The following is a 26339-nucleotide window of genomic DNA, read 5'->3' as shown; positions in this document are numbered from 1 at the left end:
CTGACCAGGAGCACCCCACAAGCCTTGCCGTTTCAGAGATGCTCTGACCCAGTCGTCTGGCCATAACAATTTGGCCCTTGTTAAAGTCTCTCAGGTCTTTACTCCTGCCCATTTTTCCTGCATCCAACACATCAACTTCAAGAACTGACTGTTCACGCTGCCTAATATATCCCATCCCTTGACAGGTGCCATTGTAACAAGACAATCAATGTTATTCACTTCACTTGTCAGTGGTCATAATGTTTTGGCTCAAAATAGTGTATATAAAAACGAATATATATAATGGAAAATGGAGAAAGGCCAGCATTTCTAAATCACTAAGTTGGATTGGTCTTCATGGGGAGGCTGCACTCAAAGTAATTTCTGTCACCAGAGAAAATATACTCAGCTCGTTTATGGAGCTAAACCTGCTATGTCTCCTGGATCTGATGGCTTGCTATTATAGTAAGTGCTTGGTTTGAAGTTGGATGCATTGGCTGCGATTAGCAAGCGTAATGCCATTATCCAAGGAGTGCAGCTAACACAAAGCCGGAAAATATTGGTCACTTTGCATAAAGTCAGTGACTGGGAATATATTTTTAATTTATGAGTTAATAGCAGGATAGTTGGAAAATCATATTTTTGTCAGAGTCAGCATGATTTCGGTTTAGTTTAGAGATGCAGCATGGAAACAGGTTCTTTGGCCCACCAAGTCCACGCCGAACATAGATCACCCGTTCACACTAGTTCTGTGTAATTCCACTATGTAGTTCCCTAAACGATAGGGGAAATTTTGCAGAGATCAATCATCCTATAAACTCGCGCGTCTTTGGGATGTGGGAGGAAACCGGAACATCCAGTGGAAACCCACGTGGTCACAGTGAGAACGTGCAAACTCCACATAAACAGCACCCGAAGTCAGGATCGAACCTGGATCTCCAGTACTGTGAGACTCTACCAGAGGCGCCACTGTGTTGTCACTGTGGTTTTGCGATTGGAAATTCTGTTTAGCAAATTTTCTGGAGTCCTTTGAGGATGTAACGTATAGGGTGAACAAAAGGGCACTGGTTGAATATTTAGATTTCTACAGGCATCCGAGAAGATGCCACATAAAAGATTGTTGCACAGGAGTTGAGGTTGGAGGTAATGTATTGGCATGGAGAGAGGACTGGCAACTAATAAAGTTAAAAAAACATTGAGATGAATGGGTCGTTCTCGTGTTTGCAATGAATAACCTGTGGTGTACCTCAGGAACCAGGGTTACGGCTTCAACTATTTATAATCCACTTTGATGATTTAACGAGTGGGTCGTGACTGTATTTGTTGATGACATGCAGTAGGGCAGAAAGTTATGAGTAGAGGGGAGGGAGGGGGGGTGGAGTCTTGAAAGAGATAACATGACTGGTCAGAAATACATGAAAAACTATGTGGGGCTCGGGAATGGGCAATGACTGGTGTTATCCTCCAGGGGGAGGGAGCGGGGGGGGGGGGAGAGGTTAGGTGTTGCTGTGGGAAAAGAGTTGGAGAATAGGAATGGGAGTGGGGATTGGCACTGGAAGAGGATGCAGACCATATCAATGTTCAGGGTTGGGAAAATCTTAGTACTTTGCCTGACAACCAGACAACCTGACTTTATTTGTACTTTAATCATCCAAATGCTCTTTACTTTTCCCTGTTAATGAATGGGAGGTCCTGAAACCATTGTCAAATGTGACTTTTCCTCGCCTTCCCCATTCAAAAGAAAAATGAACCAGGTCTGCAGCCTCCCAAAACTTTAGTTCCCAGGATATTCTTTTTGAAAGTGACTCCAAGAGAACCCAGTAATTTTGGTAACTGTAGTGGAAAGATGGAAGTCTTCTTACTCATTGAACTCTGGCCACTCAAGGAGCTCCGCAGACTCTCCACTGAGCCACCACCAGCCAGCTTGAGTCTGGATCGGTCAGCTGGTTCAGGAGATTGGACAGTGGGCACCATTCCTTCGGACGACAACTGTGGGGAGAAAAGGAGGCAATTAACAGCTTTACCAACATATAGAGTCTCCGTCGCTTCCTGTTTCTCCTGCCACCTCCTGAGCAAGCCGCAGGTTTCTCTTCTTGATGGCCTTAACGTGTGTCCTGACGCTAACCTAATGAATGGAAACTCACTTGTGTGCACCATTCAACTAACTATTATCTTTATTACACAACCTACAAAAATAGAAAACACATCTGGCTAAAATTGAGTCCTTGCAAGCAGCAGGGAGCCACACAAGATTAACTTGACCACAAGCTCTGGTGCAGGTCGCACATTAACATCGAGCTCCATGCTAATGAATATGATTACAACTTGCCACAAATGGGAACCAATATGAGAGCTGGCGCCACCTAAAAGCAACTTGTACTATTTAAAGCCATCCTACGCTTGTTAGTAGAGGATAGGGAGCACCGTGGCTGGATTGGGTGGTGGAGAATGTTGTTCAGTTTAGTTTAGTTTAAAGATACAGGGTGCTAACAGCCCCTTCGGCCCACCGAGTCCACGCCGACCACGATCACCTGTACACTAGTTCTATTCTATACACTAGAGACAATTTACAGAAGCCAATTAACCTATAAATCTGGGCGTCTTTGGTGTGTGGGTGGAAACCAGAGCACCCGGAAAAAACCCACGCGGTCACAGGGATAACATACAAACTCCGTACAGACAGCACCTGTGGTCAGGATCAAACCTGGGTCTCTGTCGCTGTAATGCGGCAACTCTACCGTTGCGCCATTGTGCCGCCCCTGTTGATGAGCGAGCTGTGATAATGGAACCTCAATGGGCTCTAGGAAATCTCCAAAGCTGCACGAGGTGCCTGCGTGGAGGAGATGAGGAGATGTGCTCTTTCCGTAGCAGAGTAGGAGAGGTGTGGGCAGCAGTGAGATTAGATAACCACAGTTGTCAACGGGAGTAGTTGAGTCTCAAGTTGCTGCAAACATTTCAATATTTCACATGCATAGTCAGGCCAGTGAATGCTATTCCCACTAACTGAATCACATCTCAACTGCTGCTCAGTGAACCACATATTCATCACTCATCTTCCCACTAGAAACCACACTGCCATCACTTGTTTTCCATAAATTCTATCCACCAGGGTTCATACCTAATGCTCACTGACTCGTCTCACCCTCAGAATCCTAGGACAGGCTCGTGCTTTGACATCCACATTTTACTGCTTTGGAAGCCGCAAAATTACGCCAATCGCTTTGGCCCAAAGAGACAGCAAAACACTTGCCAACACACTTCTCTCCCTTCTGTAGAAGGGGCCGGTGCACAAAACTGAGAGGGAAACCTCTGCTTGACCCTTTGGTGGAAGTGGCACTGCCATCAATGACGCAGCCAATGCCAACTGTGCATCCAGCAACAAGGGCTGAGATCATGGAAGATGGCAATATTCCATCTTCTTCCACCTCACTTCCTCCTTACAATCTCACACTCCCTCCGTGTAATCTTGTTCCCAGGTCCTTTCTCTTTTGAGATACTCATAAACTGCAAACTGATTGAAAGGAAAAAGTGAACGAACACGTGGGCAGCGAGGATGAAGTGACATTGTGACTTAAGCTTCACATGTAGCTGCAGGTTCTGCCACAGCCACCAAACATAAAGTAACGCAACTTCATAAGTTATAGGAGTAGAATTAGGCCATTCGACCCATCAAGTCAACTCCACCATTCAATCATGGCTGATCTATCTTTCCCTCTCAACTCCATTCTCCTGTCTTTTCCCCATGACCTTTGACACCCGTACTAATCAAGAATCTGTCAATCTCCGCTTTAAAGGTACCCATTTACTTGGCCTCCACAGCCCTCTGTGACAATGAATTCCACAGATTCACCACCCTCTGACTGAAGACATTCCTCTCATTTCCTTTCTAAAGGTACATCTTTTATTCTGAGGCGATGACCTCTGGTCCTAGACTCTCCCACTAGTGGAAACATACTCTCCACATCCTTTCTAACCAGGACTTTCACTATTTGGTAAGTTTCAATGAGGTCCCCCCTCATTCTTCTAAACTCCAGCGAGTACAGGCCCAATGCCGTCAAACGCTCATCATACGTTAACCCAATACTTTCTGGGATCATTCTCGTAAACCTCCCGGGGACCCTCTCCAGCGCCAGCACATCCTCAGATATGGGGCCCAAAACTTCTCATCATACCACAAATGCGGTTCGACCAGTGCCTTAAAAAGCCTCAGCATTACAACCCTGATGTTATATTCTAGTCCTCTCGACATAAATGCTGGCATTGCATTTGCCATCAGGTAGTCGCACGTGTGAGACACAGGGCAGGTGCCAGCTTCATTAAGACTGAGGTTATAGACAATAGACAATAGACAATAGGTGCAGGAGTAGGCCATTCAGCCCTTCGAGCCAGCACCGCCATTCAATGCGATCATGGCTGATCACTCTCAATCAGTACCCCGTTCCTGCCTTCTCCCCATACCCCCTCACTCCGCTATCCTTAAGAGCTCTATCCAGCTCTCTCTTGAAAGCATACATGATGCAGAGGATATAGAAGAATGTTTTAGAAGGGCAGCTTACAAGACAGCTATGGCTGCACACAGCAAGAGACCTGTCACTGATTCCAGACCGCAGTAGTGAGCAGCAACTTTATAGAAAGTTTGGATCCCATTCTCTGGTGGTGGCCAGTGACATTAATATACTAAAGTCAGAGATTAATTCCATTTCAGGAACAGGCCCTTCAGCCCACACTAGCCACTAAGCACCCATTTACATCAATACTATGCTAATCCCATTATTATTCTCCGCACCTTCATAATAACAGGATAAACACACTCATCCCATAAATTCTGCCACCAGGGCCAATTTACAGTGGTAAATTTACAATTTACACCGATCAAACAGCACTGTTTTAAAATATAAGAGAAAACTTCGGCGCCCAGAGAAAACTCAGGCAGGGACAGGGAGAACATGCAAACATCAAACAGACAGTATCCAAGGTCAGGATTGAACCCGAGCCACGGGAGCTGTGTGGCAGTAGCTATAGCAGCTGCACCATTGTCCAACTATTAAATAAAAACACTCCATGTAGAGTACACCAGAATACCCCTGAATATCATTTATGTACACTATACCATAACACTCCTGAGTATCTTTGTCACCATTTCCAAAGTATTCCTCTTTTCTATTTTTTTTCAAAAACAAATAGCCTTGATCTTCCCCAGATGAAAGTCCTTTAATCTTCTTGTCCGCTCAGTTAATCCGTGGATATTTCTTAATAAAATTTTTATATCAGCTTCACACCAAAACTTCCCAATTAGTTCTGCATTATCCACAAACTCAAAGATTGCTTACGCTCATTTCTTCCCATGTTATAACCCTACGTAGCTCATGTCCGAGCCTTGCGCAGACCCCTGGTAATACCTGCCAACCGTGAAATAAACGATGTGGCATCTGCCTTTCCAAAATGTTCTCATGCTATCACACTACCAGTATTCACAACAGGGTTGTAGGGTTTGAAGAAGGGTCTCAACCCGAAACGTCACCCATTCCTTCTCTCCGGAGATGCTGCCTGTCCCGCTGAGTTACTCCAGCATTTTGTGTCTACCTTCACAACAGGGTTGCTCTTGAGCTATCAACTTTACCTTAACTAAATTGGGCTTGTTGAAATGGTTTTTCAACCCGCTTCTTTTTCCTAAGTTTGTACTCCAGTGAAAACTTGGCCTGAGACTAAAGCCTCCGTGATGACAAACCAAACAAGAGACTTTGTTTTACAAATGATAATGTCCCTGGCCATATGTTGAGTGCTTGCAGTGAATAATTCCTCACACTGTTTAGAGTCAGAGATTAATTGTTTAACAACCACCAATAACTGCTTAACAACCAGCTGAATTTACACCGCTCCTTTGATGCAGAGATAAAGGAAGAGGCACTTTAGTTTAGTTTATAGAGATACAGCGCAGAAACAGGCCCTTCGGCCCGAGTCCGCACCGCTCAGTGATCCCCCGCATATTAACACTATCTTACACACACTAGGGACAATTTTTTTAACATTTACCAAGCCAATTAATCTACATACCTGTACGTCTTTGGAATGTGGGAGGAAACCGAAGATCTTGGAGACAACCCACGTACTTCACGGGGAGAACGTACAAACTCCGTACAGACAGCACCCGTAGTCAGGATCGAACCCGGGTCTATATCTCTACCACTGTGCCACCGTGCTGCCCAAATAACACAGACTTCATGTGTGGATTGAGAGACACAAGATGCTGAGACATGGAAGGAGGAACGATCCCAAGAGAACTAAACCTGGTTGACTAGATGTCCTTTCAAGAGGGAGTGGAAAGTTTGGGTTTACTTGCCTGGGGAGTTGGGGTACTACTGTATGTCTTTGTAATCTTCCTTCTGACAGTTTCTTTTACCGACTTGACCTTTCTGCTCAGTGATTTCCGTGAATTTGTGGGGGATTTCGCCGTGCCCCCCTTTTCGGTGCTGGTGCTGTCTTTACAATCACACTGCAGGGGTAAAATAGACATCGTCATTTATTCTACAAAACTCCATACACATCTCACATCTCTCATTCCAGATTAGTGGAGATCAGGTCAGGCTACAATCATGTTTTCTAGGGGGGGGGGGGGGGAATATATTGCAAGTTGGAGCAAAGAAATTAGACGGAGATCTGAATTAGTTGAGTTTAGTTTCAAGATACAGTGCGGAAACAGGCCCTTCGGCCCACTGAGTCCGCGCCGACCAGCGATCACCCTGTCAACTAGCACTATCCTATTCACTAGGGACAGTTTACAATCTTTACTGAAGCCAAGTAACTCACAAAATTGCGTGTCGTTGGAGTGTGGGAGGAAACCGGAGCACCCAGAGAATACCCAGTCGGTCACAGGGAGAACGTACAAACTCCGCACAGACAGCACCCGTAGTCAGGATTGAACCCGGGTCTCTGGCGCTGTAACGCAGCAACTCTACTGCTGTGCCACCATGCTTCCTTTTGAATCTCAAAGCCGTCCAACATCGATGATACAGCTTCATTTTATGATGATAAGATTTGTTCGTTATGTTGATATGGGCTGGATGTGGGGAAATGATAAAGTAATTACTCTGTTTCTTTTTTCACTGATACTGCTGACCTGCTGAGTTTTTACAACATCTTCTGATATCAGTTTAAATTGCCACTGTAAATAATTCTTTGATTTTCATTCATGTTTGAAATGAATACGCTATTGGGCCCCAAATTTGCACTAATAAAGCAGGCAAGGAGTTCAAATTCTAGTACACCAGTTTGAAGACTTGAATTTAAGATAAAGTAATCTGGAAACACAAATCTTGTACAAAAACGTTCATGAAGATATTTGCAGTAGCAAAAACTCAAATGGTTTACAACGTGCAATGAAAACCATTATGTAAGTGACCCCAGAGGTGAAGGACACAGATCGAATACATTTCTCCTCATTTCATCTCTGAACAGTTTATACCTTACCCTGAGCCCAAGACTCTCCAGTAAAGGAACAGATTCAGTCACATAGCCTGCTAGCTCTTGGATGTTCATCGTGATCAGATTTAGATTTTAGATTTTAGATTTAGAGATCTACTTCTCATTCTTCTAATCTCCAGTAATCTCCTATTCAATCTCTCCTCACAGAACAATCATCAATTCAGAAATTACACTGCACAAACTCCAATACAAGTATGATTCGTTCTTAGTGTGTGGACATAAATTGCACATTGTATTCCGAGTGTGGCCCATTAAAGTCCTTTCAAATTGCAAGACTTTTTCGCTCATGTATTGTAACCTCTCGCAATAAAAACGATCATATAATTTATCCTCTTAATTGCCTGTACATCTATTTCCAATTCCATGTAGAGTACACCAGAATACTCCTGAATATCATTTATGTAGTATACCAGAATACTCTTGAATATCATTTATGTAGTATACTATAATAATCCTGAATATCATTTATGTACAGTACACCAAAATATCCCAGGGTATCTTTTTCACCATTTCCAAAGTATTCTTCTTTTCTATTCTTTATACAAAGACAAATAACCTTGCTCTTCCCCAAATGAAAGTCCATCAATCTTCTTGTCTGCTCAGTTAATCCTTGGATATTTCTTTGTAGAATCATTATATCAGCTTCACATCTTAAACTTCCTAATTCATTCTACATCAAAGATTGCTTAAGCTCATTTCTTCCCATGCTATAACCCTATGTAGCTCATGTCCTAGCAACGATCCTTGTGCTAACCACTGGTAATGCCTGCCAACCTGAAAATAAGCTTTTAAATTCTATTCTGTTTTCTATTCTTTAACCAATGAAATGTTGTAACATATTGTGCCCCAACCCCAAAAAGTTATTTCAGATAGGATCTCACCAACACTCTCTTGAAAATCCAGATATTCCAGATGCATTGACATCCCTTATCTTTAATTTTAAACACTGGCACTGACAGAAGTTGCAATGTGGTATAAACTACCTGCAATTAAATTTACACGTATGTGCGTGCGTCTGTGTCCGTGTGACTGTCTGTGTCTATGTGACTGTCTGTGTCTGTGTGACTGGCTGTTTGTCTGTCTGTGTGACTGTCTGTGTGTGTGCTTGTGTGTGCGTGTGCCCATGTATGTGTGCCTGTGTGTGTTTGTCTATGTGAGTGTATGTGTATGTGCCTGTGTGTGCGCACGTGTGGCGGTGTCTGCGTACATATGTGAATGAAAAAAAACACCACATGCAGGCAGTTATTACATTATCAATGGGTTGGACAGTATAATATGCAAGTGTGGAATAATAAAAGTAAATGTTTATGTGATCAAAGAAATACAACAAATTTGGACAGCTCTTCAAAGAGCTGGCAGAGTTACGACGCATACACCAATAGGACTACTTTGCTATACTCTGATCAAATGCCATTAATTCACTAATTATACCCCTTGTTATCCCAGACCTTCCACTTACCCCATGACTCTGAGACGTCGGGCTTCTGAACAGCTCACTGTCAGTCGGCGAGTGAGAAGCCTTGTGTGACTTGCCTTCTCTGCACTCAGAGTCAGAATAGTTTTTCCCAGATTTCTTTGGAGGCATTATGGCACCAATCTCAGATGACAAGTGAAGTGGCTTGAGAAGTTTCTTCCCAGTCTGTCCTTCCAGGCTGCTGGGAGACAGGGAGCCACAAAGGGTAGTCGAGGGTGCAGGATCTTCCACAGGAGTTTTCTGTAATGACTCGTTCGAGCAGATTTGTGCCTTGTTGCCCTTTAGCCTGAAAAAGCTCAGCGATCTTTCATCCTGTGGAGACTCCACCTGTTTGCTGCAGGTCCCATCACAAGTGCTTTCTGGACGGGCGAGAGGAAGACAAAGAAAAAATATAGAAACTCAGCACCTGCCAAACCAAGCCAATCACTTCAACAACCAGCAGACAAACACTGAAGGAGATTTTCCAAATCAGCTTCACCACGTAACTGTGTTAATGGAGGATAGATATTCACAGCACAAGACTATACAATATAAACCTGTTAATTATTGAGGGAAAAAAGCACAGGCAAATTTTGTGACGTGTTAAACAACTTTGCTTTGCATTGCAATCCGATAGTTGCCTGAGCTTGTCGGAATTGAAACCTGCACTACTGGCTTTCTTCTCCAACTGGAATGCTGTACAGTGGGTTTCATACCCACAAAGGCCACTTAATGTCTGAGGCACCGAACGTGACTCACTTAATTCTCAGCCTCCTCCCAGCTCTTGCTCCGCCCCTCCACATGAGTGAAACATTTACTCTCTGCTTCCAGCATTAGGCCACCTGGTGGAGGTTTCCCCAGCCTGCTCCGCAAAATCCAGCAAACTTGCAACCCCCTGCCAGGTTGCAGCAGCTACTTGTAAAGTAAGGTGGTTCTTTAAGGGATAGGCATCGTGCGCAGGCCTGAAAATCCCTGTCGGAGGAGGCAGTCAGATTCACGAAATGAAAGGAAAGACACCAAATGCTGGAGTAACTCAGCGGGTCAGGCCACATCCCCGGAGAACATGGATGGGTGACGCTTTGGGTCGGGATTCATCTTCCGACCCAGAGCATAACCGATCCATGTTCTCCAGGGATACTCCCTGACCCGCTGAGTTACCCCAGCATTTTGCATCTTTCCTCGGTAAGCCAGCATCTGCAGTTTTGTATTTCTGCATGTTTTCACAAAATGAAATTTGCTTTGTGTAGCACTGTAAGCTGCCAGAAGGTCCTCGGACATGAATAGCAAGAACCATGTCCCACAGTGTCATCTGTTTAGTTAAATGAAGACGACAGTGCTGACATTTTACAGAAGACATGTCTGACTTAATCAGCACATGGAAATACCAAAAAAGCCTCCTGCCGAGATCCATCCGGTTGACTTACGCATTTCCCATGATGATGACAACAATGCACAGCTTGCAAATGCAAACTGATGGAGTGGAAGAGCTCTGCACAACAATGATTGATCCAGTGGAGCTGTTGAACAATCTCCTAACTTAAGACACCAAACCGATGCATCAACTGTGGCTGCATTCAAACTACGATAAATGAAAGCCACGTTAGTGATGAAGCATCACATCCCGCTGACTAAACTGCCCGCTTGGAGAAGTTGGACACAAAACGTGGGAATAACTCAGCAGGTCAGGCAGCATCACTGGAGTCATAGTCATAGATTGATACAGTGTGGAAACAGGCCCTTCGGCCCAACTCGCCCACACAGGCCAACAATGTCCCAGTTACCCTAGTCCCATTTGCCTGCGCTTGGTCCGTAACCCTCCAAACTTGTCCTATCCTTGTACCTGTCCAACTGTTTCTTAAACGATGGGATAGTCCCAGCCTCAACTACCTCCTCTGGCAGCTTGTTCCATACACCCACCACCCTGTGTGAAAAAGCTGTCCCTCAGATCCCTATTAAATCTTTTCTCCTTCACCTTGAACCTATGTCCTCAGGTCCTCGATTCCCCTACTCTGGGCATCTACCCGATCTATTCCTCTCATGATTTTGTACACCTCTATAAGATCTCCCCTCATCCTCCTACACTCCATGGAATAGAAACCCAGCCTACTTAACCCCTCCAGTCCTGGCACCATCCTCTAGTCCTGGCAACATCCTCGTAAATCTTTTCTGAACCCTTTCAAGCTTGATAATATCTTTCCTATAGCTTGGTGCCCAGAACTGAACACAATATTCTAAATGTACTCTCACCAACGTCTTATACAAGAGGAAACGGATGGGTGACGTTTCAGGTCGGGACCCTTCTTCAGGCTGAAAGTAGAGGGGAGTGAACTGCAGGTAAGAAGACAATAGACAATAGGTGCAGGAGTAGGCCATTCAGCCCTTCGAGCCAGCACCGCCATTCAATGCGATCATGGCTGATCACTCTCAATCAGTACCCCGTTCCTGCCTTCTCCCCATACCCCCTCATTCCGCTATCCTTAAGAGCTCTATCCAACTCTCTCTTGAAAGCATCCAACGAACTGGCCTCCACTGCCTTCTGAGGCAGAGAATTCCACACCTTCACCACTCTGACTGAAAAAGTTCTTCCTCATCTCCGTTCTAAATGGCCTACCCATTATTCTTAAACTGTGGCCCCTTGTTCTGGACTCCCCCAACATTGGGAACATGTTTCCTGCCTCTAATGTGTCCAATCCCCTAATTATCTTATATGTTTCTCTGCCAGTGCATGGCAGAGATACCATTTTATTTTCAATGAGGTGTATGGAGCAGCAAAAAAAAGATGGGTGAAGAGTTGACAAATATAAGCACTTTAAGCCGTTTCTAAGTATCCATTGGTTATAGTCATACAGAATGGAAACAGTCCCTTCGATCCAACTTGGCCATGCTGACCAAAATGCCCCTTCTACACCAGTCGCACCTGCCTGGGTTTGGTCGATATTCCTCTAAACATTTCCTTATTCCTTAAACATTCCTATCCAAATGGCTTTTAAATGTTGTTATAATAGCTGCCTCAACTACCTCCTCCGGCAGCTTGTTCCATAAACCCACCACCTTGAGTGCGAAAAAGTTGCCCCTCAGGTTCCTATTAAATGTTTCCCCTCGCCTCATCCAAGCTTCCTTATGCCCACCTGCTTTCCTTTCAATAGACAATAGAAATAGACAATAGAAAATAGGTGCAGGAGAAGGCCGTTTGGCCCTTCGAGCCAGCACCGCCATTCAATGTGATCATGGCTGATCATTCTCAATCAGTACCCCGTTCCTGCCTTCTCCCCATACCCCCTGACTCCGCTATCCTTAAGAGCTCTATCTAGCTCTCTCTTGAATATATTCAGAGAATTGGCCTCCACTGCCCTCTGAGGCAGAGAATTCCACAGATTCACAACTCTGACTAAAAAAGTTTTTCCTCATCTCTGTTCTAAATGGCCTACCCCTTATTCTTAAACTGTGGCCCCTGGTTCTGGACTCCCCCAACATTGGGAACATGTTTCCTGCCTCTAACGTGTCCAACCCCTTAATAATTTATACTTTTCTATAAGATCCCCTCTCATCCTTCTAAATGCCAGTGTATACAAACCTAGTCGCTCCAGTCTTTCAACATATGACAGTCCCGCCATTCCGGGAATTAACCTAGTAAACCTACGCTGCACGCCCTCAATAGCAAGAATATTTGGAGACCAAAACTGCACATAGTACTCCAGGTGCGGTCTCACTAGGGCCCTGTACAACTGCAGAAGGACCTCTTTGCTCCTATACTCAACTCCTCTTGTTATGAAGGCCAACATTCCATTGGCTTTCTTCACCGCCTGCTGTACCTGCATGCTTCCTTTCAGTGACTGATGCACTAAGACACCCAGATCACGTTGTACGTCCCCTTTTCCTAACTTGACACCATTCAGATAATAATCTGCCTTCTTATTCTTACCACCAAAGTGGATAACCTCACACTTATCTACATTAAACTGCATCTGCCATGCATCCACCCACTCACACAACCTGTCCAAGTCACCCTGCAACCTCATAGCATCTTCCTCACAGTTCACACTGCCACCTAGCTTTGTATCATCGGCAAATTTGCTAATGGTACTTTTAATCCCTTCATCCAAGTCATTGATGTATATTGTAAATAGCTGCGGTCCCAACACCGAGCCTTGCTGTACCCCACTAGTCACTGCCTGCCATTCTGAAAGGGACCCATTTATCCTCACTCTTTCACTCTAACAGGAACATGTACACCCTGAACTTTTGTCAAAGCATCCCATTTTCTGTATGGCCCTCAGCCTTCAAATAACCTACATCAATCAGCTTTAGCAGGTTCTTGTCTAATACCAAAGTTGGCCTTCAGTTCAGGTGCAACCCATCCTCTTGTACAGGTCACCTCTGCTCCAGAAGAGATCCCAAATGGTTCAAAATCTGAATCCCTGCCTCCCACCCACCTCTGTCCAATCTTCCTATTCCTACACCCACTAGCACGTGGCACTGGAAGTAATCTGGAGATTGCTATCTTGGAGGTGCTGCTTTCTAACTTTTGGCCTAACTCTCTAAATTCATTTTGCAGAACTTCATCCCTTTTCCTACCTATGCCGCCTGACCTGTTAAGCATTTCAATCATTTTCTGGGTTTTTTTCTTGAGGCAAAAAGGGTTGTTCAGAGGTTGGAGAAGGCAGAGAAATGGGGAATGCCAAGGGTCCCCTCGATCTCATCAGGTGGTTTAGCTTTTAACTGGACTATTTATTCTCTTCTTCTCACTACTGCGGCACACAATTTTATGCATCTAGCTTGTCTGATGGGTTTACATGCATCAATGTTGTCCCAATCTATTCCAGCTTACCTGCAATAGGTGCATTCTTTATTTCTTCCACTTTGACAAGTTTCTTTTTTAATCTGCGTTTTGAAGAAACCAACTTGTGGAGCCTTTTAAACTTCACCTCTTGGACATCATCATCCAACTGTTCCCATATCTAAACAGGTGAAAAGCATAATTTGCATGGAACTTGATGAGTCTGCTGCATTATAACTGATTCAATGAGTGGCTGCTACATGATAATCTGACATTTTAGATCAGTTTAGTTTAGAGGCACAGCGCGGAAACAGGCCCTTCAGCCCACCGGGTTCGCGCCGAACAGCGATCCCCGCACACTTGCACTATCCTACACAAACGAGGGACAATTTACATTTGTACCAAGCCAATTAACCTAACAAACCGAAGGTATTTATTCACAAAATGTTGGAGTAACTCAGTAGGTCAGGCAGCATCTCGGGAGAGAAGGAATGGGTGACGTTTTGGGTCCTCATATTTCGTCTGGGCAGCTTGCAGCACAGTGGTATGAACATCGACTTCTCCAACTTTAGGTAGTTCCTCTGTCCCTCTCTTCCCCTCCTCCTTCCCAGATCTCCCTCTATCTTCCTGTCTCCACCTATAATCCTTCCTTTGTCCCGCCCCCCTGACATCAGTCTGAAGAAGGGTCTCGACCCAAAACGTCACCCATTCCTTCTCTCCCGAGATGCTGCCTGACCTGCTGAGTTACTCCAGCATTTTGTGAATAAATACCTTCGATTTGTACCAGCATCTGCAGTTATTTTCTTAACCTAACAAACCTGTACGCCTTTGGAGTGTGGAAGGAAATCGGAGATCCCAGAGAAACCCCACGCAGGTCATGGAGAGAACATACAAACTCCGTAGTCAGGATCGAACCCGGGTCTCTGGCGCTTTAAGGCAGCAACTCTACCATTGCGCCACCGTACCACCCTTTGGTGCAGTTAGCAATGGGAAAATTACGCACATCCCTGATTTGTAGTCTTCACTGAGTGTGCTTGTTGTCTCTATATTGGTGGCCACTGGTGTCCCTGAGTAAGTAAGTGAGTAAAAAATAGAGAGAGGACAATGTGGACCCAGGTATCAAGACCACAGATAGTGGCACCCTGAAGCTGATAGAAAAGTACAGATTTGCTCTTTGGATGACAGTGTGCATGGCGTACATCAGCACAGAAACAAGCAATTTCATCCGAGCAGGCATCAACTTGAACCTCCCATCTCACAGGGCCTCAATTACATCCAACATATCAATCACAGATAACGCCATCTATAATGATTTTCTTGTCCAGTTCACCATAAAATCTCACATCCTCTGCCCAACTCAGTTATGGCTCAGAACAGAATATCTGGGTTCTTGCACTAGGCTAAATCTAGGCCATTATCAAAGAATTAAACTTTAATGAACCTGACCAGCGACGAGGCCAGGCCAGGGGCGAGGCGAGTACAGCGGCGAGGCCGGGTCAGCGGTGAGGTGAGGCGAGCGGCGGGACATGTGTTTTGCAGAAAAACGTGAGGCGAAATCAGAATGGCGGAAATGAAATAAGAAAGCGGAAACTTTCTGCCAAATTCGGATGAGTTGGGAGGTCTGCAATGCAGTTCAGAAATTCAAATAAACTCAATTGAAGAAATCTAAAATAAGTGCTAACACCTTCCTTTATCTGTTACAGCTGTTCCTTTTCAGTGATATCAGCAAAGCTGCAGTTTGTTCAAGTGGATTCCCCATTTGAACTCTCTTAGCAAACCTCTCAGGAAAATAAGTGTTTGCAATTTTAGGATTCCGCCATTTGTGCATGCAAGCGAAGAAACCACAATCTGCCTGGCACTTATCGGGAAATCATGGCATATTTCTCTCTTTCATGCATAGGTCTAATACTTGGACATACTGTATGTTGGAAGATAAGCACAAGACCGCTGCATTATCTCCATGCAGGTAATGCAGCGGTCATGAGTATATTCTATGACTGCTCCACCACTCCCTCTCCACTCCACTGTCTCTTCCCACCCCCATAGATTTTGGAAACATTAACTCAACTACTCACACCACCATCGGAGGATTCGTCAAAATGCTCCTGGGTCCCACGTGCCAAGTGGGCTGAATCTGCGTTCGGAGAAACCTTACTGTGACACTCATATTCTTTGAGCTGAAAAATAATTCAGATTATTTTTTTAGAAATTGAGAATAAAACAGGGATGGGGGTGGGGTTGAGAATACATCAAAAAATATCAGGATCCCTGCAAATCGTGAGTGGTTATTGCCAGCCCTGATACCACTCCTGTCTGAATCAGGTTGTGAATTCAAGTTCCACTCCAGTGACCTGGGCACATAATTTAAGTTTACACGCCTGTGGACGAGATGGAAGAACTTGAGTGCTGTCTGTGTGACAATAACATGTGCAAATTTTCTCCCAACGTTCCTATAATAATGATAAACATGGTATTGGGTGTAAACAGAGTGCTTCCGGAGATTGTGGTGGTGAAAGTTATTAAATAAATAGACAATTTCTTCCAATGTAAATAACATCTAAGACAATGGCTCAAAACATGTGTGGGTTTTATATGTGAGTCTGGGCACTCTGTCACAGTTGGGAGCAATGGTTAGTGATAAACTGTGGGCATTTCTTGCAGGGGGCACCAAACGATGCCTACCTTCCCGGACACCCCCAATATTACTCTCATTCTGCTGATACCCATTTACATTAATAATGTATTAATACCTAGGCACATTGATTGAGAGCAAAATGTGAATAAAATGGCCTTTAATAAGAATCTGAGGGGTACCTTTTTCACACAAAGGGTGGTGAGTGTATGGAACAAACTGCCAGGGGAGGTAGTTGAGGCAGGGACTATCCCAATATTTAAGAAACAGTTAGACAGGAGCATGGAAAGGGCAGGTTTGGAGGGACATAGACGTCCCTGGCCAGGACCTGCCCCGAAAGCAGTGGATAACCCTCAATCACTTGAGGACAGGCGTCGGTCGCTACGGAATAGCGATGAAGAGGTGGGGTCTCGTGGACAGTGCCTTCTGCGAGTGTGGGGACCCAACACAGACAGTGGAGCACATAGTCACCAGTTGCCCCAAATACCGGCCACCGAATGGTGAACGAGGTCTGATTGACCTGGATGATGACACGTTGGCCTGGCTCGCCTCAACGGAGCTGCAGGTCTAAAAGACATATGACAGAAGAAGAAGAGGGATATAGACCAAAAGCGGGTGGGTGGAACTAGTGTAGCTGCGACATGTTGGCCGGCGTGGGCAAGTTGGGTCGAAGGGCCTGTTTCCACACTGTATCACTCTATGACTCTATGACATCAAACTTGATAACAATTGGGGCCGAGGAAATTTGAAGAATGGCCGGCTTGAACCCAAACCGGACTCAGGAGCTGTGACGGGGGAGAATGTCAATAAAAAGAAACCACAAACGTATGCATGGATTACTCCAAATCTTCACAGATACCTCTACCTTGGCAAGCGCCTCCTCTATTGTTATCATCTTATCTTTGACCATCATCATCAGCTCAATGCGGTCTTCGTCACTCATGGTAATCTCACTGGCCACGAATCCAACATCATCTCCTTTGCGGCCCCCAAAAAAACGTGAAGTGCGGGAAGAGAGAAAAACAAATCTCCGTGTTATTCAAAAACCCTCTGCAGGAGAAGTTTTGCCCCGAGAAAATACAAGCCATTTCCCTGCATTTTGAAATTTGAAGATCTAAATCGAAAGAGTTTTACAACCAAGAAAATTAGTAAATCGCCCTGTTAGCATGTGTGCACTTGTGTGAGAAAGTTAACGTTTTGAGATCCTTTGAACATTCATTACTGGGATGTGGGTGCCACTGGAAACGGTGGCATGTGATGTCCAATCCAGGGTGCTCTCAAGAAGCAGTGACAGGTTGCAATGTTCTCTGACGCACATTTGATGCAACAGAATCAGTGGCTTGGTCAAATCAAAATGGAGCTCAGAATCAACCTAATCAGTTTTGGATTGCAATCATGTAGGAGCCATACCAGATAAGGACAAGCAGTTAATGACCCGGTTGGATTTTTACTGACAGTCTTCCAACTTCAAGGTTGTTCACCTTACTGATAAACATCAGATTTATAAAAAATAGCTGAACTCAGCTTCCCAAACTACCATGTTGAAATGCAAAGAGTGGTTTTCTGAATTAGTATTACAATTTATGTTCCATATACATTACATTTTTATACAGACATAGAAAAGCCATAAACATTTACCTTCTCCACCGTATACCATGTGGTACCTAAGAATAGTGGTAGAAGGTTGCATCGTGAACACTTTTCTTCTGTACTTAGGAACAGGATGGGGTGTGCAGCCCTCAAACACATTCAACCACTAGCAATACTGGCTGATTTGTACCTCAATTCCATTTTCCCAACTTTACCCAAACAAAATTTTACTAAGAAGACAACAGAAGGGACTGAAAAATACTGGTTTATACAAAAAGACATAAAGTGCTGGAGTAACTCAGTGGGTCAGTCAGAGATACTGCTTGAGCTGCTGTTACTCCAGCACTTTGTGTCCAAATGTTATTAATATTTGCTTTCAAATTTCTAATTAACCTGCTTTCTGTGGGTGTGGAAGTTCCAGATCTCCATCACCCCTTTTGTGTCAAAAGACTATGATTTCACTGGTAGAAAGTTCAAGTTTAATAGTTTAATATTCTGTCCCATTTTTGTTCGGGACACCCCCCCCCCCAAATCAGTGCAAGTAATTTTTCTTTATCAACACTATCAATTTTTTCCAGAAACTCCAGAAGTTTAATCGTATCTCCCTTAATCATAGAGTCATAGATAGTAAAGGTTATCCATCAGTCAGAAAATTATACATGGGAAATTATAATAGGGAAATAGGCCCTACAGCACACTTGCCCATGCTGACCACCTTGGCTTTCTGGGCTAGTCCCATTTGCCAGCATTTGCTAAACCCTTCCAATCTATATAATTTGAAATGTCTCTAAAAAGTCACAATTGTATTTGCTCCTAAAGCTCCCTCATCCCAGACGCTCCAAGTGAACAATTTGGCTCTGAGGTGCTTCTTAAATGCTCCCATCTCACCTAAAGCCGATGTCCTCAGATTTACAATCCACTACCTTAGGAAAAAGACTGTGAGCATTCACTTTATCCATGCCATCATGATCGTGTACACCTTAGTCTTCTACGCTCCAAAGAAATATCCCAGATGAGCTAACCTCTCCATATAATTCAAACCCGCAGGTCCAGGTAATATCCTGGTGAATTGTTTCGGCAACCCTTCCAATTTAATGATATCCTTCTTAAAGCTGGGCAAGCCGATCTGCGAACAGTACACCATGTGTGGTCTCACCAACAACAGCTGCATTGTGATGTCCCAACCTTGTACTCCATACCCTTCCCAACGAAGGCCAGTATGACAAACGCCTTCTTCACTGCATTGTCCTGATCTCTTTGTTCTTCAACACTCTCTAGGGCTCTACTGTTTACGGTTTGACATGCCTAAGTTCAAAATATCACACTTGTCAGAGTTAAATTTCATATGCAATTCCTTGGCCCACCTTCCCCACTGATCGAGATCTTGTTGTGAACTGAGATCCTCACCATCTACTCGACCACCAATTTTGATGGCACCTACAAATTTGTTAATGATATCAATAACATTATCATCTACATCATTAATGTAGATAACAAACAAGGGTGGACCCAGTACCATTCCCTGTGGTACTCCACTGGTCACAGGCCTCCAATTTAAAAAAAAAACAATCCTCCACACCACAACTATCCTTTGACTCCTTCTTCTAAGCCAATTTTGAATCCAATTAGCTAGCTGACTGCAGATTCCCTGCAGTCTAACCTTACAAACTATGCTTCCATGCAGGACCTTCCAATCTAGTTTAAACCCTGTATCTGAGGAAACAGCAAGACATAGATCAGATGGAAGGTTGGGCAGAGAAGAGGCAGATGACATTTTATCCAGACAGCAGAGCATTCGACAATGTTCTGCATGGTAGGCTGCTCTGGAAGGTTAGATCGCATGGGATCCAAGGAGAGATAGCTGAATGGATTGAAAATTGGCTTCATGGAAGGAAGCAGAGGGTGATGGTGGAAGGTTGCTTCTTGGACTGGCGGCCTGTGACTAGTGGTGCGCCTCAGGGTTCGGTGCTGGGCCCGTTACTGTTTGTCATCTATATCGATTATTTGGATGAGAACATACACGCAAGATTAGCAAGTTGGCTGATGATACCAAAGTGGGTGGTTTTGCAGATAGTGAAGATGGCTGTGAAAAATTGCAGCAGGATCTGGATCAATTGGCCAGATGGGATGAGGAATGGTTTATGGAATGTAATGCAGAGAACTTTGAGGTGTTGCATTTTGGGAGGTCTAACATGGGCAGGACCTAAACAGTGAATGGTAGGGCTCTGGAGTGTGTTGTAGAGCAGAAGGATCTAGGCGTGCAGGTGCACGGTTCCTTGGAGGTGGAGTCGCAGGTAGATCGGGTGGTCTAAAAGGCCTTTGCAAAACGTGGTACGTTTGCAAATCCCTACCTCTTTAATTTTCAGCAGACTTGCACCACTCTGAGATCATGGCACTTCCCCATCCAAGTCATGTACTGGTAGTCACACCTTACAGTGCCTTCATAATGTTTTGGACAAAGACCCATCATTTATTTATTTGCCTCTGTACTCCACAATTTGAGATTTGTTATAGAAGATTAACCTATATCAGAGTGATGGCAAGAGCAAAGTATGGAGGAGAGAAGGAGCTGCCCAAGATCCAAAGCATACCACCTCATCTGTGAAACATGGTGGAGGGGGTGTTATGGCCTAGGCATGTATGGCATGCTGAAGGTACTGGCTTACTTATCTTCATTGATGATACAACTGCTGATGGCAGTAGCATAATGAATTCTGAAGTGTTTTGACACATCTTATCTGCTCTAGTTCAAACAAATGCCTCAAAACTCATTGGCCGGTGGTTCATTCTACAGCAAGACAATGATCCCAAACATACTGCTAAAGCAACAAAGGAGTTTTTCAAAGCTAAAAAATGGTCAATTCGCGAGTGGCCAAGTCAATCACCCGATCTGAACTCGATTGAGCATGCCTTTTATATGCTGAAGAGATAACTGAAGGGGACTAGCCCCCAAAACAAGCATAGGTTAAAAATGGCTACAATACAGGCCTGGCAGAGCATCACCAGAGAAGACACCCATAACAAATTACAATCTCAAATTGTGGAGTACAGAGGCAAATAAATAAATGATGGGTCTTTGGCCCAAACATTATGGAGGGCACTGTTTCTGCACAAGGCCCTGCTCTGGAATTCTCTTCCTTAATGTGTCCACCTTTCTTTTCTTCTTTTGGGTCCTTACAAATGTCAGTCCAACTTGACTAATGGCACTCCTGTACAGCAGCTTAAGACTTTTCTTTGCACCAAAAGTGTTATATAAATGTATGTGGGAAATGGGAGACCCAATTACAGGATTGGGATTGAGCCCAACCCCAGCAAGAAGTCTCTGTTGGAAACTCAAGGAGGAAATAGCTACCACTGTGGATGCATTTAATGAAATACCGTGGACACAATATTAATCTGCTTTTATAATTTTCAATGGCTGGCAAGTTAACTGTCATCAAATGATCTCCCAGGTTGAATCACATCACTCAATCATACAGCATGTTTTCCCCATCTCTCGTCGGTCACTGAACAAAGAACCTGTCATCAGAAAACTAACATTTGCATGACCCTTTGGAGCACTCGTTTATTATTTACTCGCATCAAAGGATGTTATTCTTTAATAACTGGAAATTCCAGGACAATGCTGGAGAACTGTCATCTCTCCCAACACTCCTTCATCTGACGGCCTTGCCTCAAACCACAGTTAAAATGAAAGCTCCTTCCATCATAACTTTACCTTTGCATAGTTCCCGCACTGCACTCCCTTTCTGCAGTTTCCGAAAACCCTGCCAAAAGGGTTTATTTTTCTTTTTCCAATCAGCACTTCCTGCAAGAAGAAGGCAAAATAGTTAAGCAGCATCAACTTTCCCCTTCTCTTCATTTCAACGAGGAATGATGGCAGCTCTCCCCAACTACATTCTCACAGTTGCTTTTAATAAGTCTTCAGACAGTCAAATAGTCACCCGGGGAATTGCTGCAGCACAATTAACCATAGCCCTAATCCCAGGGGAATGATGTTCCATGTTAACCATGGAGCCAGGAGAGCTTTGTCAGCTATTTGTGCAGTTCTCAGTATGCTGTCCAATTTACCTGCCCAAGGTCTTGGAACAAAGTGCCTGATGCTCCTCTGATTTAGTCTACAAATTAGCGTACATTAATGACTTCATAGAAAGGACTACGGCCACATTATCCTCAAGTGCAGGTGATACCAAATGGGTGGGATTGTCAATTGTGGGAAGGACACAAAGGAATAAATGAAGCAGGTTAAGTGAAAGGGGAGAAAGATGGCAGATGGATTATCATAAGCCAAAAGAGAAGTCATGCACTTTAGCGTGAAGAGAATCGATGCGGACCATTTACATGGTCTGATGGCATAAAATAAGTTTCACAGGGATTTGGGTTCCCTTCTGAGAGAACCATTAAGTTAGTAAGTTAGTAGAGGAATCAGGAAGGAAAATTATTTGCTTGCATTCGTTCAACTGGGATGGGGTACAAAAATAGGAATCTTGTAGAGGCCTTTTGAGAAGATTACATCTGTAGTACGGTGTGGAGCTTTAACATAGGGATATACTTGCGTTGGAGGACATGAAGATTCAGTAGATTAATTCCTGGGAGAATGAGTTGCCCTATGAGGAAAGTTGACCAATAGGTGACCACATTGAAATATATGAGTGGGCTTGGCAACGTAACAGCTACGTTCTCCAGATGGAACAGCTGAGCAGTGCATGTGCAGGTTCAGTGTGAGGGACTGGTTGTTAATGACAAAGACAAAAAGGAACCTCTTCACTCAAAGCGTTGTGTGTCCTTTGTAATTCCCTATCCCAGACAGCTGACGAGGCTTGAGTGAGACTTTAACAACATTTAAGGCTCTTATCAATAGCTTTTTGGACTCCAAGAATTGGGTAGAAAAATAGAGGTCAACTCTGACCTTACTGGATAACAAGAGCAGGTCCAAAAGCCAGCAGGGCCTTTTCCTATGTATGGTCTTATCACTCTTCCCAACTTAATTTTTGGAGTCCTGGCAAATTGTTGGAAATGTTATGATGGCCTTGTTCCAATGCATTCTTTCTTAGCTGAAGTCACAAGCTTGCACCCATTCCTTCATGGATGCATGAGAAACAGTGGGGAGGAGAACCAGCTGTTCTAGGAATATTGCTGCAATGATTCATTAGGTTACAATCCGGAAATTGAGCTTCTTGGAGTGAAAATCTGTGCATGTGTCAAAGATCCAACGCTATGTGGCACAATCTTGTAATGGGACAAATAAACAAATCCATGAGATAGGCTGGGAGAAAGTCCTCGGCTGGATGCATATGTAAATAGAGAGACAACAAACACCAAGGCACTTACAAATAGGAGGATTAATTAAAGACAGATCGAGTTAAGATAGAGTTAGAGTTAAGACAGATTGATGGGGTAATGAGGATGGGATAGGGTAATCAGCTTGGACACAGTTGGACATACTGCTTGTTTCTGTGCTGTACGATTCAATGATTCTATGACTCTGTGAGAGATACATTGGTATTATCAAACAAACAGAGATAGAGATTTATTATAGGCATGTAGATAAATAGATAAAGCCAAGCAAAGGCAGCTGGATGACAGGCATATACATACACACACAAACATATATACATACATATACATACACACACAAACATATATACATACATATACATACACACACATATACACATGTACACACACATACAATACAATACAATACAATACAATATATCTTTATTGTCATTGTACCCAGGGGTACAACGAGATTGGGAATGCGCCTCCCATACGATGCACTAATTTAGGTAATTTAGACAGCAGCAACCCAACGAAACGAACAGTTGTAACAGTTTTGGACAGGGTGAACTGTGAGGAAGATGCTATGAGGTTGCAGGGTGCAGGGTGACTTGGACAGGTTGTGTGAGTGAGCGGATGCATGGCAGATGCAGTTTAATGTGGATAAGTGTGAGGTTATCCACTTTGGTGGTAAGAATAGGAAGGCAGATTATTATTTGAATGGTGTCAAGTTAGGAGAAGGGGACGTACAACGTGATCTGGGTGTCTTAGTGCATCAGTCACTGAAAGGAAGCATGCAGGTACAGCAGGCAGTGAAAAAAGCCAATGGAATGTTGGCCTTCATAACAAGAGGAGTTGAGTATAGGAGCAAAGAGATCCTTCTGCAGTTGTACAGGGCCCTAGTGAGACCGCACCTGGTATACTGTGTGCAGTTTTGGTCTCCAAATTTGAGGAAGGATATTCTGGCTATTGAGGGCGTGCAGCGTAGGTTTACTAGGTTAATTCCCGGAATGGCGGGACTGTCATATGTTGAAAGACTGGAGCGACTAGGTTTGTATACACTGGAATTTAGAAGGATGAGAGGGGATCTTATCGAAACGTATAAGATTATTAAGGGGTTGGACATGTTAGAGGCAGGAAACATGTTCCCAATGTTGGGGGAGTCCAGAACCAGGGGCCACAGTTTAAGAATAAGGGGTAGGCCATTTAGAACGGAGATGAGGAAAAACTTTTTTAGTCAGAGAGTTGTGAATCTGTGGAATTCTCTGCCTCAGAGGGCAGTGGAGGCCAATTCTCTGAATACATTCAAGAGAGAGCTAGATAGAGCTCTTAAGGATAGTGGAGTCAGGGGGTATGGGGAGAAAGCAGGAACGGAGTATTGATTGAGAATGATCAGCCATGATCACATTGAATGGCGGTGCTGGCTCGAAGGGCCGAATGGCCTACTCCTGCACCTATTGTCTATTGTCTATACCCACATAAATGCATATACATATACATACACACATATACATATACACACACCCACATATTTGCCTATACATATACATACACACATATACATATATATATCTCCACCTATATCGTTCCTTGGTCCCGCCCCCGACATCAGTCTGAAGAAGGGTCTCGACCCGAAACGTCACCCATTCCTTCTCTCCTGAGATGCTGCCTGACCTGCTGAGCTACTCCAGCATTTTGTGAATAAATACCTTCGATTTGTACCAGCATCTGCAGTTATTTTCTTATATAAATGTAAAGGTGAATGCCTCCATATAGATAGATATTCATCCATCTACTTACCTGTAATCAGTCTATCGGTGATTGTTTGAAAATACTAATGTATCTCTGCATGGTATCATCAGATCTTTGAGTCATACAGCATGGAAACAAGCCTTTTGACCAGACCTCTCATCAAGTGCCCACTTACACTAATCCCATGAGCAAACAGAGATAAATACACATGTTAAAAATATATAGATACGTACATGATTGGAGGGAGAATTGAAAAAGCGATAGGCAGATTGATAAAGGTAGCTTGATAATAAAATGAAAGACAATAGATACATAGCCCAATAGACAGACACAAAAGGCAGATAAATATGTGGATGATTAAATTGTAATGCCAAGGATATTTCATTTCACTGGTTGTATTTGTATTAATTATCCACAAAAAATAATCACACTCACCAACAGATCCATCTTCTGAGTTTGACTTACAAATCAAATGCCTGTTCAAAAGTTAAAAAAATGTGTCAGAGAGCAGAACATTTGTGGGGTTCGTTCCACAAACTAGATAGATCATTATCAGCAAAGTAATGGAGGGTGCAAGTAAAATATGTAAATCAATTCAGGAATAGTAAAAGACCCCAGTTCGACATGTTTTATTGAACAACACTTTAAGCACCTGGATTTTAGTGGATCAAGATTCAAGATAGCTTTATTTGTCATCCAATATTGGACGAAATTCAGTCACCCACAGTCCAACAATAAAAGCATTAAATAGGCATTAAAATTACACAACCCCAAAAACACACAAAAAAAGAAACATCCATCAAAGAAACATCCATCACAGTGAGTCTCCTCCAGTCCTCTCCTCACTGTGATGGAAGGCCACAATGTCTTTCCCTTCTCCTGCCGTCTTCTCCCGTGGCCAGGTTGAACAACAAGAAGTGCTGCAAACCTGGGATGGGCCATATAACATGCAGCATGATTCTTATGATTCTAATGCACCCATTAGTTCAAGTTTGCCAATCTGAAAGTGACCTATTTATCCTGACAGCAGAACACTACTGACCACTTCTGTTTGCACTATCTTGGACTAATTTTCGAATTGCACTTTTGCACCAATGTCTTGGTTTTTTTTTGTTGCATAATCTTTTTATTTTCACTGTCTTGGATAATTTACATTTTATTCACGTTTTCTGTGTTGTAGGAGTTTCTATGGCTGTGATGCCGCTGCAAGCAAGATTTTCGTTGTACCTGCACCTCACAATGCCAGTACAGTGCAAGTTGCCTTGACGATCGATGGAGAGCAAAAGAAAGGAAATAAGTGAGTTCTGCATTAGGAGGTTGAAGGGACAGGAGCAAATCCTGCAGAGAAACACTTACTGTTCACCAGTCCGAACAAGCACCAGATGACTGATGAC

General features: G+C 43.7%; 1 protein-coding gene across 1 annotated transcript in view; it reads right to left on the bottom strand.

The window, feature by feature from the left end:
• sash1a (SAM and SH3 domain containing 1a) overlaps positions 1-26339 on the bottom strand; it is a 131594-nt gene that overhangs the window by 35563 nt on the left and 69692 nt on the right. The window contains 8 exon segments of the mRNA XM_078405532.1: positions 1842-1968; positions 6320-6472; positions 8921-9294; positions 13743-13872; positions 15767-15868; positions 17189-17301; positions 21632-21721; positions 25381-25421. Of these exon segments, the coding sequence (XP_078261658.1) occupies positions 1842-1968; positions 6320-6472; positions 8921-9294; positions 13743-13872; positions 15767-15868; positions 17189-17301; positions 21632-21721; positions 25381-25421 (1130 nt within the window).

This window comes from Rhinoraja longicauda, chromosome 9 (assembly GCF_053455715.1).
Source record: "Rhinoraja longicauda isolate Sanriku21f chromosome 9, sRhiLon1.1, whole genome shotgun sequence".
Lineage (NCBI taxonomy): Eukaryota > Metazoa > Chordata > Chondrichthyes > Rajiformes > Arhynchobatidae > Rhinoraja > Rhinoraja longicauda.
Note: the sequence above shows the minus strand (reverse complement) of the source record. Positions and strands in the feature narration are given on the sequence as shown.